Here is a 17,086-nt window from a genome sequence, read left to right as displayed (position 1 = left end):
GAAGACAGAGGGGGGAATTGCGGGAATAAGACAAAGAGACAACAACAAACACAACAATGACGACAACAACAGAATTTAAGGTCATTCAAGGAGCTTAAATCCGTTCTAATTCATCCCTAATGTGTTATATCGGGTTCAGGTCAGGACTCTGTGCAGGCCAGTCAAGTTCATCCACACCGGACTCTGTAATCCATGTCTGTATGGACCTTGCTTTGTGCACTGGTGACAACAAGACATGTTGGAATAGAATCAGAAATACTTTATTGATCCCCAAGGGGAAATTAAAAGTTTCCGCGCAATCCCATTGAAGATCAGACAAACATTACAGGAAGTCGGAACAGGATCGCTGACGGGTCTGCCAATTTCCGGCGCCGCTTACAAAAATGATGAGATACATATAAACTATTCGGGGGGGAAAAGTTCCTTTCAGTAGAACCAAGGGGCTAAGCCCAACTCCTGCAAAACAACCCCACACCATAATTCCTCCTCCACCAAAATTCACCATTAGAAATTTTTTTTTTTTTTTCTCTTTACATCTTTTCTGGTTTCTTGGCTAACGTTTTTAGTGATTTTAGTTGATTTTTATTTCGACAATATGGGCCAACAAAACTCAAGCTGCTGGCCACAAATGGCCCCCCCAGGTCCCACTTTGGACACCCCGGCAGTCCTTGGCCTATTTTTTTTTTTTCACTGAACCTCAGCTCCCCCAGTGCCAGCAGAACTCATGCAACCCTGGAGTATGAAGACCCACTGATTTACTTTGTGTTTCCCGGCCGCTTAGACCAGGGATTCTCAAACTGCGTTTCGTGTACCAAGGTTGGTACGCGGGCTCTGTGTAGCGGTACGCAACAATATCACTTGATTAAAGTACAGTGTTTTATTTGCATATTTTCAAACTGTGTGTAAAGCTACTGTGGCCAAACAGATTGAATACATTTGTTAGACAAAACCTCTGCCTTGTTTTCAATGATTACTTGGGCATATTACGCTACTGTAGTTTAATGCTGGTTACTATGGTGGTGCTTGGTGTTTTCTGAGGTCGTACTTGATGGAAAAAAACACTAGTTTAGACAACAATGGCTGTGTGTTGAGTCATTTCAGTGCATTTTAAATCAGCTGTACACTGACTACTCTAAACTGCATGCACTACATCCTGTAGCAGTGTGTAATAAAGCGCTTGCTGAGGTTTTGGGTACTATTTGGTGTTTTTCAGGGGTCACCAACGCGGTGCCCGCGGGCACCAGGTAGCCCGTAAGGACCAGATGAGTCGCCCGGTGGCCTGTTCTAAAAATAGCTCAAATAGCAGCACTTACCAGTGAGCTGCCTCTATTTTTTAAATTGTATTTATTTGCTAGCAAGCAGGTCTCGCTTTGCTCGACATTTTTAATTCTAAGAGAGACAAAACTCAAATAGAATTTGAAAATCCAAGAAAATATTTTAAAGACTTGGTCTTCACTTGTTTAAATAAATTCATTTTTTTTTTTTACTTTGCTTCTTATAACCTTCAGAAAGACAATTTTAGAGAAAAAAATACGACCTTAAAAATGGTTTTAGGATTTTTAAACACATATACCTTTTTACCTTTTCAATTCCTTCCTCTTCTTTCCTGACAATTTTAATCAATGTTCAAGTTTTTTTTTTGTTATTGTAAAGAATAATAAATATTTATTAATTTAATTCTTCATTTTAGAATATTTGTGAAATATTTATTCAAACTTATTATGATTAACATTTCCCCAAAAATATTCTGCCAAATCTAGAAAATCTGTAGAATCTAATTTAAATCTTATTTGAATTTTGTGTTTTATTTTTTGTGCTGGAAAATTTAGAAGAAATAATGATTTGTCTTTGTTAGAAATATAGCTTGGTCTAATTTGTTATATATTCTAACAAAGTGCAGATTGGATTTTAACTTATTTAAAACATGTCATCAAAATTCTAAAATTAATCTTAATCAGGAAAAATTACTAATGATGTTCTTTAAATAATTTTTTTAATTTTTTCAAAAAGATTCAAATTGGCTAGTTTTTCTCTTGTTTTTTTCGGTTGAATTTTGAATTTTAAAGAGTCGAAATTTCACAATTTTATTTATTTTTTTGTCGTGTTTTCTCCCTTTTTAAACCGTTCAATTAAGTGTTTTTTTCATCATTTATTCTCTAGAAAAAATCCTTCCGTAAAAGGAAAAAAAAATGTACGACGGAATGACTGACAGAAATACCCATTTTTTTAATATATAGATTTACTTATTTAAGGTAAATTGAGCAAATTGGCTATTTCTGGCAATTTATTTAAGTGTGTATCTAACTGGTAGCCTTTCGCTTTAATCAGTCCCAAAGAAGTAGCTCTTGCTTTCAAAAAGGTTGGTAAACCCCTGCTGTAGTTTATTATAGAGCTGTTTCAGCACCATGGACAGCTCCATGGACTGCACTTCACTTCTCTTCCTGCACTAAACTAAACATAGTTCTATGTCAGGGGTCGGGAACCTTTTTGGCTGAGAGAGCCACGAAGCCAAATATTTTCAAATGTATTTCCCTAAGAGCCATTTAATATATTTTTTTTAACACTAAACACAACTAAATGCGTGCATTTTTAAGTAAGACCAACATTTCCACTCTTATTCTTTGTAATAACATTGTTATTCTGAAGCAAACTGTGGAAGGGGGCGTGGCCTGCGGGGCCTGCAGCAAAGCGGGATGTTGCCAGGACCGGCCTGGAAATCAGCGACAGGTGCGTAGAGGGCCCACCTGGGCCTTTTTATCTAATCACCTGTCGCTCTGTTATAAGCAGCAGCCAGGAGGAGAGACAATTGCTGGAAAGCAACTGAGAGACTAATTGAAAAAAACTCAACAATATTTATAGACCGTTTTCCGTTCGGGCTCCAGTACTCTGGAATGCCCTCCCGGTAACTGTCATGATCCGTAGTCTGGATCATGTTCAGTTTAGTTATTTTCTGTTAGTTTGGACTCCCTTTGTTGTTTGTGTACCTTTTTGTGAGTCAGTTTGGTCACCATGGCAACATATTAATTCCACCTGCTGAGGGTTCCAGACGCACACCTGTTTTTGTTAATTACTTCCTTATTTAAGCCTGCCTTGTCCCGTCAGTCGGTCTTGGTCCCTTGTTTGCGGTATGCAACTGTTTCGTTGGTAATTCTAGATTTCTTGTTACCTGATCCTGTGCTAGTGTTAGCATTAGCTTCTGTGCTTTCGCCACGCGTTTCTTTTCGTCTGTTTTTGTACCAGTGTTTTGTTATTAAATCATTCTTACCTTTAAGTTGTTGTCCGGAGTGTCTATGTTTGCGTTGGAGGAACGATCCCCCACGTGACAGTAACAGTTCGAGATGCCACCTCAGTAGAAGCATTTAAGTCTCACCTTAAAACTCATTTGTATACTCTAGCCTTTAAATAGACTCCCTTTTTAGACCAGTTGATCTGCCGTTTCTTTTCTTTTTCTCCTATGTCCCACTCTCCCTTGTGGACGGGGTCCGGTCCGATCCGGTGGCCATGTACTGCTTGCCTGTGTATCGGCTGGGGACATCTCTGCGCTGCTGATCCGCCTCCGCTTGGGATGGTTTCCCGCTGGCTCCGCTGTGAACGGGACTCTCGCTGCTGTGTTGGATCCGCTTTGGACTGGACTCTCGCGACTGTGTTGGATCCATTACGGATTGAACTTTCACAGTATCTTGTTAGACCCGCTCGACATCCATTGCTTTCCTCCTCTCCAAGGTTCTCATAGTCATCATTGTCACCGACGTCCCACTGGGTGTGAGTTTTCCTTGCCCTTATGTGGGCCTACCGAGGATGTCGTAGTGGTTTGTGCAGCCCTTTGAGACACTAGTGATTTAGGGCTATATAAGTAAACATTGATTGATTGATTGATGATTTATCCGAGAGCCAGATGCAGTCATCAAAAGAGCCACATCTGGCTCTAGAGCCATAGGTTCCCTACCCCTGCTCTATGTCGTGTTTACTCCTAGTCAGACTGCAGTTGTGTATTTTGTGTGCGGCTTTGTCTCCAAATATGTTGTTTGAGACACATAAAACATATTAAAGAGGTCCTCTGCAGCAGTTAGTGTCCAAATGTTGGGCGACGAGTCGGATTTAAAACGTTTCATCCCGCTTTAGATTCATTCCGGCCTTTGCGCGTTTTTGTTGCTTTGTCAGCAAGCTCCTAATGCGTTTTGCCTTGTGCCTTCTTGCAATGAGAGCTCCATTTTGTTGGCTTTGTTCGCGGTCTAAAAGACGCGAGATTATCAATTTATTCGACGGTTCAACCGGAGAGCACACAGACTTCGACTTTGACAAACTTTAATGATCCCCGAGGGAAATTGTTCCACACAGTAGCTCAGTTACAAAGGATGGAAAGGATCATGCACACAAGGACACACAAAGAGGGCGAAAACAAAAGGTATAAAGAAGACTAAAAATGTACTATAGTAGCAATATAAATATCAATCAATGTTTACTTATATAGCCCTAAATCACTAGTGTCTCAAAGGGCTGCACAAACCACTACCACATCCTCGGTAGGCCCACATAAGGACAAGGAAAACTCACACCCAGTGGGACGTCGGTGACAATGATGACTAAGAACCTTGGAGAGGACCAAAGCAATGGATGTCGAGCGGGTCTAACATGATACTGTGAAAGTTCAATCCGTTATGGATCCAACACAGTCGCCAGAGTCCAGTCCAAAGCGGATCCGACACAGCAGCGAGAGTCCCGTTCACAGCGGAGCCAGCAGGAAACCATCCCAAGCGGAGGCGGATCAGCAGCGCAGAGATGTCCCCAGCCGATACACAGGCAAGCAGTAAATGGCCACCGGATCCACAAGGGAGTGAAGTGAAGTGAAGTATATTTATATAGCGCTTTTCTCTAGTGACTCAAAGCGCTTTACATAGTGAAACCCAATATCTAAGTTACATTTAAACCAGTGTGGGTGGCACTGGGAGCAGGTGGGTAAAGTGTCTTGCCCAAGGACACAACGGCATTGACTAGGATGGCGGAAGCGGGAATCAAACCTGCAACCCTCTAGTTGCTGGCACGGCCACTCTACCAACTGAGCTAAACCGCCACAAGGGAGAGTGGGACATAGGAGAAAAAGAAAAGAAATGGCAGATCAACTGGTCCAAAAAGGGAGTCTATTTAAAGGCTAGAGTATACAAATGAGTTTTAAGGTGAAATATAACATAGATGTAATATTTACATATTATATATACTGTGCATCCATCCATCCATCCATTTTCTACCGCTTGTCCCTTTTGGGGTGGCGGATGGTGCTGGAGCCTATCTCAGCTGCATTTGGACTGAAGGCTCTATATCAGGGGTGCCCACACTTTTTCTGCAGGCGAGCTACTTTTCAATTGACCAACTCGAGGGGATCTACCTCATTTATATATATCATTTATATTTATTTATTTATGAAAGAGACATTTTTGTAAACAAGTTAAATGTGTTTAATGATAATACAAGCATGTGTAACACATATAGATGTCTTTCTTTCACCAAGACAAGAATATAAGTTGGTGTATTACCTGATTCTGATGACTTGCATTGATTGGAATCAGACAGTAATGATGATAACGCCCACATTTTCAAATGGAGGAGAAAAAAAGTTGTCCTTTCTGTACAATACCACATGAAAGTGGTTGGTTTTTGGCATCTAATTCATCCAGCTTCCATACACTTTACAAGAAAAACATTGGCGGCAAATTCCGTAGCTTGCTTGATTGACATTCACGGCACCCGAGGGACTTGTGAGATGACGCTGGCTGCTGCCAGTTCATTATTATGAAAAAATGACAGAGAGGAAGGCGAGAAACACTTTTTATTTCAACAGACTTTCTGCGCCGTCCCTTCCGTCAAAACTCTAAAGGCCGACTGCACATTTCCTATCTTCACAATAAAAGCCCTGCTTCATGCTGCCTGCGCTAACAAAATAAGAGTCTCGGAAAGCTTGTGCACGCCAGCTTTTCTGAGGGATCGCTTGTGCACGCCAGTTTTCCGAGACTCTGTATTTAGTTAGCGCAGGCAGCATGAAGCAGGGCTTTTATTGTGAAGATAGGAAATGTGCAGTCGGCCTTTAGAGTTTTGACGGAAGGTACGGCGCGAGAGTCTGTTGAAATAAAAAGTGTTCCTCGCCTTCCTCTCGGTCATATTTTCATAATAATGATCTTGCAGCAGCCAGCGTCATCTCACAAGACCCTCCGGTACCGTGAATGTCATTTAAGTGACGTCTTGGTGAAGATTGATGATCACTAATTTTTAGGTCTTATTTTTTTTAAAAGCCTGGCTGGAGATCGACTGACACACCCCCCGCGGTCGACTGGTAGCTCGCGATCGACGTAATGGGCACCCCTGTTGTATATTATTAAAAAATATATACAAAACATATATATATATATATATATATATATATATCCATACTTCCATATTTTTTACCGCTTGTCCCTTTCGGGGTCGCGTGGGGTCGCTGGTGTGACAACCCGTCACTTTATTTCTGTTAATTTTCGTGTTTTTGTATTCACTTCCTGTCCAGTGCTCTTACTTTGTTGTATTTCCCGTTTTATTCACGAGCACTGTTGTTTTTCTCTTTTTCGTTTTTCTCACACCTGCTGTCAATCCAACCACTGCCTATTTGTGTTTCACCCGAGCGCTCCTCAGTGCTGGAAGAAAAAAAATCTACGTTGAGAACGTTTATCTGCACGACTGCTTTATGTTTGCTTTTGTTATTTTCTCATGAGCATTAAATATTCTTACCTTCACTCCACTCTCCTGGATTCTTGCATGCTCGGGGACGCACAACAGCAGACATGCGAGTTCACAACAGTTGGAGCCTATCTCCGCCGCGTTCGGGCGGAAGGCGGCGTACACCCTGGACAAGTCGCTACCTCATCGCACACCTAATAACTATGTTATATGCCGTATAAACAACTTTAGCACTGTTGCAAATATGCGCCGCACGGTGAACCCACACCAAACAAGAATGAGAAACACATTTCTCCCATCCAAAGGCAAAACCCAGTAACTCACTTCTAGCTGATTTTGAGAAAACAAAGGAAAGGCAATCCATCTTGATGCTGTCTTACAAAGATCTACAAAGTCATCAAACGTATCGATGTTTTCTCGAGCTTTCGTTTTCTTGCCGATCGAGCCATGGATCGAATCCGCTCTCATGAACGTGTGCCCTTTCTCCAGGTATTTTATCACAATCTCGGGTGGGCCCCATTCCGCGTTTGCACATTGGGCAAGAGCCGTGTAGAGCGTCCAGTTTTTATTCGGACCTCCACAGTTATCTGCCCAAAATAGTTACTGGGTTTTGCCTTTGGACGGGAGATTTCGGGTGTACATCCGCACCGTAACACGGTAACATGATCGGTATCGGTTTCAAAAAGTAAAATGTACGACTTTTGTACGGAGTAGTACACGGACGTAAGGCGGCGTACAAAGCGCCAATATACCTTGGCGTGCCGGCCCAATCACAAAATATCTCCGGCTTTTCACACACACACAAGTGAATGCAAGGCATACTTGGTCAACAGCCATACAGGTCACACTGAGGGTGGCCGTATAAACAACTTTAACACTGTCAAAATACGCGCCACACTGGGAACCCACACCAAACAAGAATGACAAAACACATTTCGGGAGAATATCCGCACCGTAACACAACAGAACAAATACCCAGAACCCCTTGCAGCACTAACTCTTCCGGGGAAACTTCCAGCAAACTGACCAATAATTAACGTTTTATTCATGCATTTTCTCTTGCTACTTCAAGGCTTGAATGTTTGGTTCATTCATTATTGTTATTTTATTTTCAAATTTATTATTAGCCTGTGGAAAAAAAATTGATATTTACCTCAGAAGATTGCAAATAGAAAAAAAGGCATAACATTTTTATTTAGATTTTATTTGATATTTTTCTAATTATTATTATTATTATTATTTGGAACTGGATTTTGTGCCGGCCCAGTCACATTCTATATGCGGACTTTACAAGCAAACGAGTGAATGCAAGGCATACTTGGTTGACCGCCATACAGGTCACACTGAGGGTGGCCGTATAAACAACTTTAACATTGTTACAAATATGCGCCACACTATGAACCCACACCAAACAAAAATTACAAAATACATTTCGCGAGAACACCCGCACCGTAACACAACATAAACACAACAGAACAAATACCCAGAATCCCTTGCAGCACTAACTCTTGCGGAACGCTACAATATAAACCCCCTGCTACTACCAAACCCCGCCCACCTAATTTTTATATTATTTTTGAATTTATCAGCCTGTGGAAAAAGTTAATGTTGATATTTACCTCAGAAGGCTGCAAATAGAAAAGAGCCATTCATTTTTTTTTATTAAATTTTATTTAATATACCACTGATGTTTTTTGAAAGTTGATTTTGCACTATTACGTTATGTAAGCTCTGCCTGTTCCATGGGAGGAAGCCCAAATACCCGGAGGGAACCCACGCAGTCCCGGGGAGAACATGCAAACTCCACACTGAAAGATCCCGAGCCCGGGATTGAACCCAGGATTACTCAGGACCCTCGTAATGTGAGGCAGATGCACTAACCCCTGTACCACCGTCCTGCCCTATTGAATATTCATTGCAAAACTTGTTTGGGTCCCTATTAAAACTTGTTTGGGTCCCTATTAAAAGGTTAATTTGTTCAACCTTGGCCCGCGGCTTTGTTCCGTTTAAAATTTTGGCCCACTCTGTATTTGAGTTTGACACCCCTGGTCTTCAGGAACAGTTCAGCTCCATTGACTCTGCAGCCGTGTGGAGAGGATCAAGGGCCCTTACGAACTATAAGCCCAAAGCCCCCCCAGGCCCTGAAGGACCGGACTCTCGCTCAGGACCTCAACACACATTACTGTCGTCACGAACGGCCTTCAGCTCATCAAAGCTCTGCTCAAACCCCCCACACCCCCCACCAACTCCAGCACTACATTAAAGGACTTAAAGGACTCCAAGAACATCACAGGACTTCACCAAAGGCCCTCTCCATCCGAGAGGAGGATCTACGCCGGCGGTTCTTGAAGCTGAACACGATGGCCAGCTGGATCCTGACCTCACTGACATTTTTAAAGGCCTACTGAAATGAGATTTTCTTATTTAAACGGGGATAGCAGGTCCATTCTATGTGTCATACTTGATCATTTCGCGGTATCGCCATATTTTTGCTGAAAGGATTTAGTACAGAACATCGACGATAAAGTTGGCAACTTTTGGTCGCTAATAGAAAAGCCCTGCCTTTGCCGGAAGTATGTGTGCGTGACATCACGGGTTGTAGGGCCCCACACATATTCACATTGTTTATAACGGGAGCCACCAGCAGTGAGAGAAATTCGGACCGAGAAAGCGACAATTTCCCCATTAATTTGAGCGAGGATGAAAGGTTTGCGAATTAGGATATTGATAGTGAAGGACTAGGAAAAAAAGCGACGGCTCCGGGCGGCGGCAGTGTGAGCGTTTCAGATGTAATTAGACACATTCACTAGGATAATTCTGGAAGATCCATGTGATGGGTGTGGCCTGTGCGCCTGCGGGGAAGGGGGGTGTGGCGACAGGTGATTGGATGACACAGCTGAAAGTGAAGTGAAGTGAATTATATTTATATAGCGCTTTTCTCTAGTGACTCAAAGCGCTTTACATAGTGAAACCCAATATCCAAGTTACATTTAAACCAGTGTGGGTGGCACTAGGAGCAGGTGGGTAAAGTGTCTTGCCCAAGGACACAACGGCAGTGACTAGGATGGCGGAAGCGGGAATTGAACCTGCAACCCTCAAGTTGCTGGCACGGCCACTCTACCAACCGAGCTATGCCGCCCCCCAAGTGTTTGTCTAATCACCTGTCGCTCTGTAAAAGGCCGCAGTCAGGAGGCGGTGAGAGAGGGAGACGGACAGATCCATCCATCCATCCATCCATCCATCTTCTTCCGCTTATCCGAGGTCGGGTCGCGGGGGCAACAGCCTAAGCAGGGAAACCCAGACTTCCCTCTCCCCAGCCACTTCGTCTAGCTCTTCCCGGGGGATCCCGAGGTGTTCCCAGGCCAGCCGGGAGACATAGTCTTCCCAACGTGTCCTGGGTCTTCCCTGTGGCCTCCTACCGGTTGGACGTGCCCTAAACACCTCCCTAGGGAGGCGCTCGGGTGGACAGATACTTGCTGAAAAGCAGAAGGACATGTACATAGAGACAATTGCTGGACAGCAGAAAGGATATTTATTGGAAAATAAAGCCTTGTCAAAATCGAACAAAGTCTGTTCCTGGTGGTCCGGAGAACCCGGAAGCAACAGTCCTCCACAGTCCATTATCTGCTTATTGTTTTAATAGTGTTTTAGTGAGATTGTTAAGATTGCAAAGACATACCTCGAGGTCGGATGGCTGCGGTGAACACGCAGTGTCTCAGAGAGAAGCCGAGGAGGCCAAGCTCACAGCTGCCTTTTTTGACAGCTGCCGCAGGACGACGAATAATCCAATGATGTCTCCGGTAAGATATATATATATATCCCTTATTTCCCCTTACAAAAACATGCTGGTTGAGGTAGAGAAAACATGTTCGCTCGACCGCATTCTTCTTTATAGTCTCCATTATTAAATGAACAAATTGCAAAAGATTCAGCAACACGGATGTCCAAAATACTGTGTAATTATGCGATTAAAGCAGACGAATTTTAGCCGCTAGCGGTGCAGCGCTAATATTTCCCGACAGTCCGTGACGTCACGCGTACACGTCATCATTCCGCGACGTTTTCAACAAGAAACTCGCGGGAAATTTAAAATTGCAATTTAGTAAACTAAAAAGGCCGTATTGGCATGTGTTGCCATGTTAATATTTCATCATTGATATATAAACTATCAGACTGCGTGGTCGGTTGTAGTGGGTTTCAGTAGGCCTTGAACACCTATCTGGAGCTATGCGGCGTGCCGTCCTGTTTCAAGACCTCCACCATCGTCCCTGTCCCCAAGAAAGCTCGGATCACAGGACTTAATGACTACAGGCAAGGTGGCGCTGCCGTCTGTGGTCATGAAGTCCTTTGAGTGCTTGTTCCTGCCCCACCTCAAGGACATCACCGCCCCCCTCTTGGACCCACTGCAGTTCGCCTACAGAGCGAACAGGTCTGTGGATGATGCAGTGAACCTGGCCCTCCACTTCATCCTGGAGCATCTGGACTCCCCAGGAACCTACGCGAGGATCCTGTTTGTGGACTTCAGCTCTGCCTTCAACACCATCCTCCCTGGAATGTTACGAGACAAGCTCTACCAGCTCAGTGTGCCCGACTCCCTCTGCAGGTGGATCAATGACTTCCTGACCGACCGAAGACAGCACGTGCGCCTGGGGGAGATTGTTTCAGACAATCGAACCACGAACACTGGTACTCCTCAGGGCTTTGTACTTTCCCCCTGGATCTTCTCCCTGTCACCAGTCGGGAAAGCTGCTCAAGTTTACGGACGACACTACTCTCATCGTGCTCATCTCGGATGGCGATGAGTCTGCCTACAGGAGAGAGGTGGACCGGCTGGCGTCCTGGTGCAGCCTCAACAACCTGGAGCTGAACGCCCAGAAAACAGTGGAGATGAACATAGACTTCAGGAAAGTCACAGCCCCACCATCCCCCCTCACCCCGATTGACTCTCCCACCCCCGTCTCCATTGTGGAGATGATCATGGACTTCAGGAAAGTCACAGCCCCACCATCCCCCCCTCACCCTGATTGACTCTCCCACCCCCGTCTCCATTGTGGAGATGATCATGGACTTCAGGAAAGTCACAGCCCCACCATCCCCCCTCACCCTGATTGACTCTCCCACCCCCGTCTCCATTGTGGAGATGACCATGGACTTCAGGAAAGTCACAGCCCCACCATCCCCCCTCACCCTGATTGACTCTCCCAGCCCCGTCTCCATTGTGGAGATGATCATGGACTTCAGGAAAGTCACAGCCCCACCATCCCCCCTCACCCCGATTGACTCTCCCACCCCCGTCTCCATTGTTGAGATCATCATGGACTTCAGGAAAGTCACAGCCCCACCATTCCCCCTCACCCTGATTGACTCTCCCACCCCCGTCTCCATTGTGGAGATGACCATGGACTTCAGGAAAGTCACAGCCCCACCATCCCCCCTCACCCTGATTGACTCTCCCACCCCCGTCTCCATTGTGGAGATGACCATGGACTTCAGGAAAGTCACAGCCCCACCATCCCCCCTCACCCTGATTGACTCTCCCAGCCCGGTCTCCATTGTGGAGATGATCATGGACTTCAGGAAAGTCACAGCCCCACCACCCCCCCCTCACCCTGATTGACTCTCCCACCCCCGTCTCCATTGTGGAGATGAACATGGACTTCAGGAAAGTCACAGCCCCACCATCCCCCCTCACCCCGATTGACTCTCCCACCCCCGTCTCCATTGTTGAGATCATCATGGACTTCAGGAAAGTCACAGCCCCACCATTCCCCCTCACCCTGATTGACTCTCCCACCCCCGTCTCCATTGTGGAGATGACCATGGACTTCAGGAAAGTCACAGCCCCACCATCCCCCCTCACCCTGATTGACTCTCCCACCCCCGTCTCCATTGTGGAGATGACCATGGACTTCAGGAAAGTCACAGCCCCACCATCCCCCCTCACCCTGATTGACTCTCCCAGCCCCGTCTCCATTGTGGAGATGATCATGGACTTCAGGAAAGTCACAGCCCCACCACCCCCCCTCACCCTGATTGACTCTCCCACCCCTGTCTCCATTGTGGAGATGAACATGGACTTCAGGAAAGTCACAGCCCCACCATCCCCCCTCACCCTGATTGACTCTCCCAGCCCCGTCTCCATTGTGGAGATGATCATGGACTTCAGGAAAGTCACAGCCCCACCATCCCCCCTCACCCCGATTGACTCTCCCACCCCCGTCTCCATTGTGGAGATGATCATGGACTTCAGGAAAGTCACAGCCCCACCATCCCCCCTCACCCTGATTGACTCTCCCACCCCCGTCTCCATTGTGGAGATGAACATGGACTTCAGGAAAGTCACAGCCCCACCATCCCCCCTCACCCTGATTGACTCTCCCACCCCCGTCTCCATTGTGGACTCCATCCGTTTCCTGGGCACCACCATCACCCAGAACCTCAACTGGGAGCCGACCATCAGCTCCCTCATCAAGAAAGCCCAGCAGAGGATGTACTTCCTTCGGCAGCTGAAAAAACTGAAAGTACCGACTGAGATGCTGGTGCAGTTGTACTCAGCAATCATCGAGTCCATCCTCACCGTGGTTCCCCGGCGCCACAGTCCGGGACAAGCATCGACTGCAGCGCGTGGTACGTGCTGCCGAGAAGGTGATTGGCTGCAAACTCCCACCCCTCCAGGACCTGTTCTCCTCCAGGACCAGGAGGCGTGTGGGTCGGATCACAGCCGACTCTTCTCACCCTGGACACAAAATATTCTCCTCTCTCCCCTCAGGCACCTCCCTCCACCTGAACAGTTTTTTCCCCTCGGGCATCTGATTCTGATTCTGATTAAGTACTTATTAATGCATGGCCTTATTCTACAACCTCAAACAACACAAATATACAAACTCAGAATTATTACTTATTAGTAACCCAACCCTTAACTAACCCGTATATGTTCCCCTAGTGTCCAAATAACTCAAAATTAAGTCTTAATCTGATTAATAGTGAATATGTTCCCCATACTAAAGTGTTCCCAAAAGTATTATTATTGTTGAATGAACAAACAGAAAAATTAGGTCTTGCTCCATCTCATACCTGACTCCGCTCCATCCAGGTGGATCTCGGACGAGTGGGAACATTGCACCAAAACCTGCGGCGGCCTGGGTTTTCAGATCCGGACGGTCCGCTGCCTGCAGTTCCTCCACGACGGAACCAACCGCTCCATCCACAGCAAATACTGCAGCGGGGAGAAGCCTGAGAGCAGGAGGCTCTGCAACCGGGTGGCCTGTCCTTCTCAGTGGAGGACTGGAGCATGGTCGGAGGTAAGCAAACCAGAACTCTGGCCATAAGTACCATCTCCTGAACAAGGAGAAAACCTCACGTTTGTCAGTTTCAAACACTGATGACATCTATTAATCAGACAAGAAGCAAGGAATCATGCAGAGACAGAGTTCAATTTAGCTCATGAGGAGAGCGCATGGTGCTGAACACTTAGTCACAGTCTCGCCCTGCGCTCTAAGGTTCAGCTCCCGTGTCCCTTTTTTTATTCAGAGTTCCATAGTCAACATCACTGAGGCTGCCTCTAGAAGGAGTGGTCACATATATTATGCAAAGCAGGTCCAGGACGCACAGTACATGACGGAATGGGCTGGGGGCCTGGTGATTTCGCCTTGTCCCTGCTTTGTCCGTGTGTTGAGGTCCTTGCATGCTGTCATCTTATCTTCGTTGAGGTCCTTGAAATCCTTGGCTGTGAGCGGGCTAAAACAAAGATAAGAAGTTTTGTCCTTGCATAGATTAGAAAAAGTATAACTCGAGCACAATAGCTAATAACTAAAGCAACGGACTTTAAGCATAGCTATGGGGCGGCATAGCTCGGTTGGTAGAGCGGCCGTGCCAGCAATTTGAGGGTTGCAGGTTCGATTCCCACTTCCGCCATCCTAGTCACTGCCGTTGTGTACTTGGGCAAGACACTTTACCCACACTGGTTTAAATGTAACTTAGATATTGGGTTTCACTATGTAAAGCGCTTTGAGTCACTCGAGAAAAGCGCTATATAAATATAATTCACTTCACTTCAAGCATACTAAAGTTAGCGTGAAAATATATATATAATTATTCTAACAAATATAGTACACAAGTAATAAATTCCGTATTACATTTTAAAAAACACCGCTTAAATGTTTGTAGACTCTTTCTAATTAAGTAGCTTGAATTTTGTATTATTAGGTCCATCAGTGCTAAATATTATAAACTTATCACTTTCCTCGGGCACTGTTCCCGTTGCATTCAAAAAAGCGGTTATTCATCCTCTCCTTAAAAGACCTAACCTCGATCCAGACCTCATGGTAAACTACCGACCGGTGTCTCACCTTTCCTTTATTTCGAAAATCCTCGAAAAAATTGTTGCAGAGCAGCTAAATGAGTACTTAGCGTTTAACAATCTATGTGAAACCTTTCAATCCGGTTTCAGGGCAAATCACTCGACTGAGACAGCCCTCGCAAAACTGACTAATGATCTATTGCTAACGATGGACTCTGATGCGTCATCTATGTTGCTGCTCCTCGATCTTAGCGCTGCTTTCGATACCGTCGATCATAATATTTTATTAGAGCGTATCAAAATACGAATTGGTATTTCAGACTCAGCCCTGTCATGGTTTAACTCTTATCTTACTGATAGGATGCAGTGCGTCTCCTATAACAGTGTGACCTCGGACTATGTTAAGGTAACATGTGGAGTTCCCCAGGGTTCGGTCCTTGGCCCTGTACTCTTCAGCATCTACATGCTGCCGCTAGGTGACGTCATACGCAAATACGGTATTAGCTTTCACTGTTATGCTGATGACACCCAACTTTACATGCCCCTAAAGCTGACCAACACGCCGGACTGTAGTCAGTTGGAAGCGTGTCTTAATGAAATTAAACAATGGATGTCCGCTAACTTTTTGCAACTTAATGCCAAAAAAACGGAAATGCTGATTATCGGTCCTGCTAGACACCGACCTCTATTTAATAATACAACTTTAACATTTGACAACCAAATAATAAAACAAGGTGACTCTGTAAAAAATCTGGGTATTATCTTCGACCCAACTCTCTCCTTTGAGTCACACATTAAAAGCGTTACTAAAACGGCCTTCTTTCATCTCCGTAATATCGCTAAAATTCGCTCCATTTTGTCCACTAAAGACGCCGAGATCATTATCCATGCGTTTGTTACGTCTCGTCTCGATTACTGTAACGTATTATTTTCGGGTCTCCCAATGTCTAGCATTAAAAGATTACAGTTGGTACAAAATGCGGCTGCTAGACTTTTGACAAGAACAAGAAAGTTTGATCACATTACGCCTGTACTGGCTCACCTGCACTGGCTTCCTGTGCACTTAAGATGTGACTTTAAGGTTTTACTACTTACGTATAAAATACTACACGGTCTAGCTCCAGCCTATCTTGCCGATTGTATTGTACCATATGTCCCGGCAAGAAATCTGCGTTCAAAAGACTCCGACTTATTAGTGATTCCCAAAGCCCAAAAAAAGTCTGCGGGCTATAGAGCGTTTTCCGTTCGGGCTCCAGTACTCTGGAATGCCCTCCCGGTAACAGTTCGAGATGCTACCTCAGTAGAAGCATTTAAGTCTCATCTTAAAACTCATCTGTATACTCTAGCCTTTAAATAGACCTCCTTTTTAGACCAGTTGATCTGCCGCTTCTTTTCTTTCTCCTATGTCCCCCCCTCCCTTGTGGAGGGGGTCCGGTCCGATGACCATGGATGAAGTACTGGCTGTCCAGAGTCGAGACCCAGGATGGACCGCTCGTCGGGACCCAGGATGGACCGCTCGCCTGTATCGGTTGGGGACATCTCTACGCTGCTGATCCGCTCGAGATGGTTTCCTGTGGACGGGACTCTCGCTGCTGTCTTGGAGCCACTGTGGATTGAACTTTCGCAGTATCATGTTGGACCCGCTCGACATCCATTGCTTTCGGTCCCCTAGAGGGGGGGGGTTGCCCACATCTGAGGTCCTCTCCAAGGTTTCTCATAGTCAGCATTGTCGCTGGCGTCCCACTGAATGTGAATTCTCCCTGCCCACTGGGTGTGAGTTTTCCTTGCCCTTTTGTGGGTTCTTCCGAGGATGTTGTAGTCGTAATGATTTGTGCAGTCCTTTGAGACATTTGTGATTTGGGGCTATATAAATAAACATTGATTGATTGATTGATTGATTGAATTTTAGGCTTCGTTGTTTAACTTAACTCTTCATAGTCCCTTAATTAAGTGGCGTTCGGGTCCGCGGGACCACAGAAAACATTCATGAAGCCAAATTGAATTCTGTCTCGGGTTAATTCCTTGCTTCTGGTCTTGTTTGATAGATGTCATCAGTGTTTGAACCTGGCTGTCTTGAGTTTC

The 17,086-nt window shown here is 45.3% G+C and overlaps 1 protein-coding gene across 1 annotated transcript in view; it reads left to right on the top strand.

Annotated features, from left to right (window-relative positions):
- Positions 1-17,086, top strand: part of adamts3 (ADAM metallopeptidase with thrombospondin type 1 motif, 3) — a 487,969-nt gene that overhangs the window by 451,294 nt on the left and 19,589 nt on the right. Inside the window, exon 21 of the mRNA XM_061895958.1 lies at positions 13,799-14,006. Coding sequence (XP_061751942.1) covers positions 13,799-14,006 — 208 coding nt within the window. The remainder of the gene's footprint in view (positions 1-13,798; positions 14,007-17,086) is intronic.

This window comes from Nerophis ophidion, linkage group LG01 (genome assembly GCF_033978795.1).
Source record: "Nerophis ophidion isolate RoL-2023_Sa linkage group LG01, RoL_Noph_v1.0, whole genome shotgun sequence".
In the NCBI taxonomy this organism is placed as follows: Eukaryota; Metazoa; Chordata; class Actinopteri; order Syngnathiformes; family Syngnathidae; genus Nerophis; species Nerophis ophidion.
Note: the sequence above shows the minus strand (reverse complement) of the source record. Positions and strands in the feature narration are given on the sequence as shown.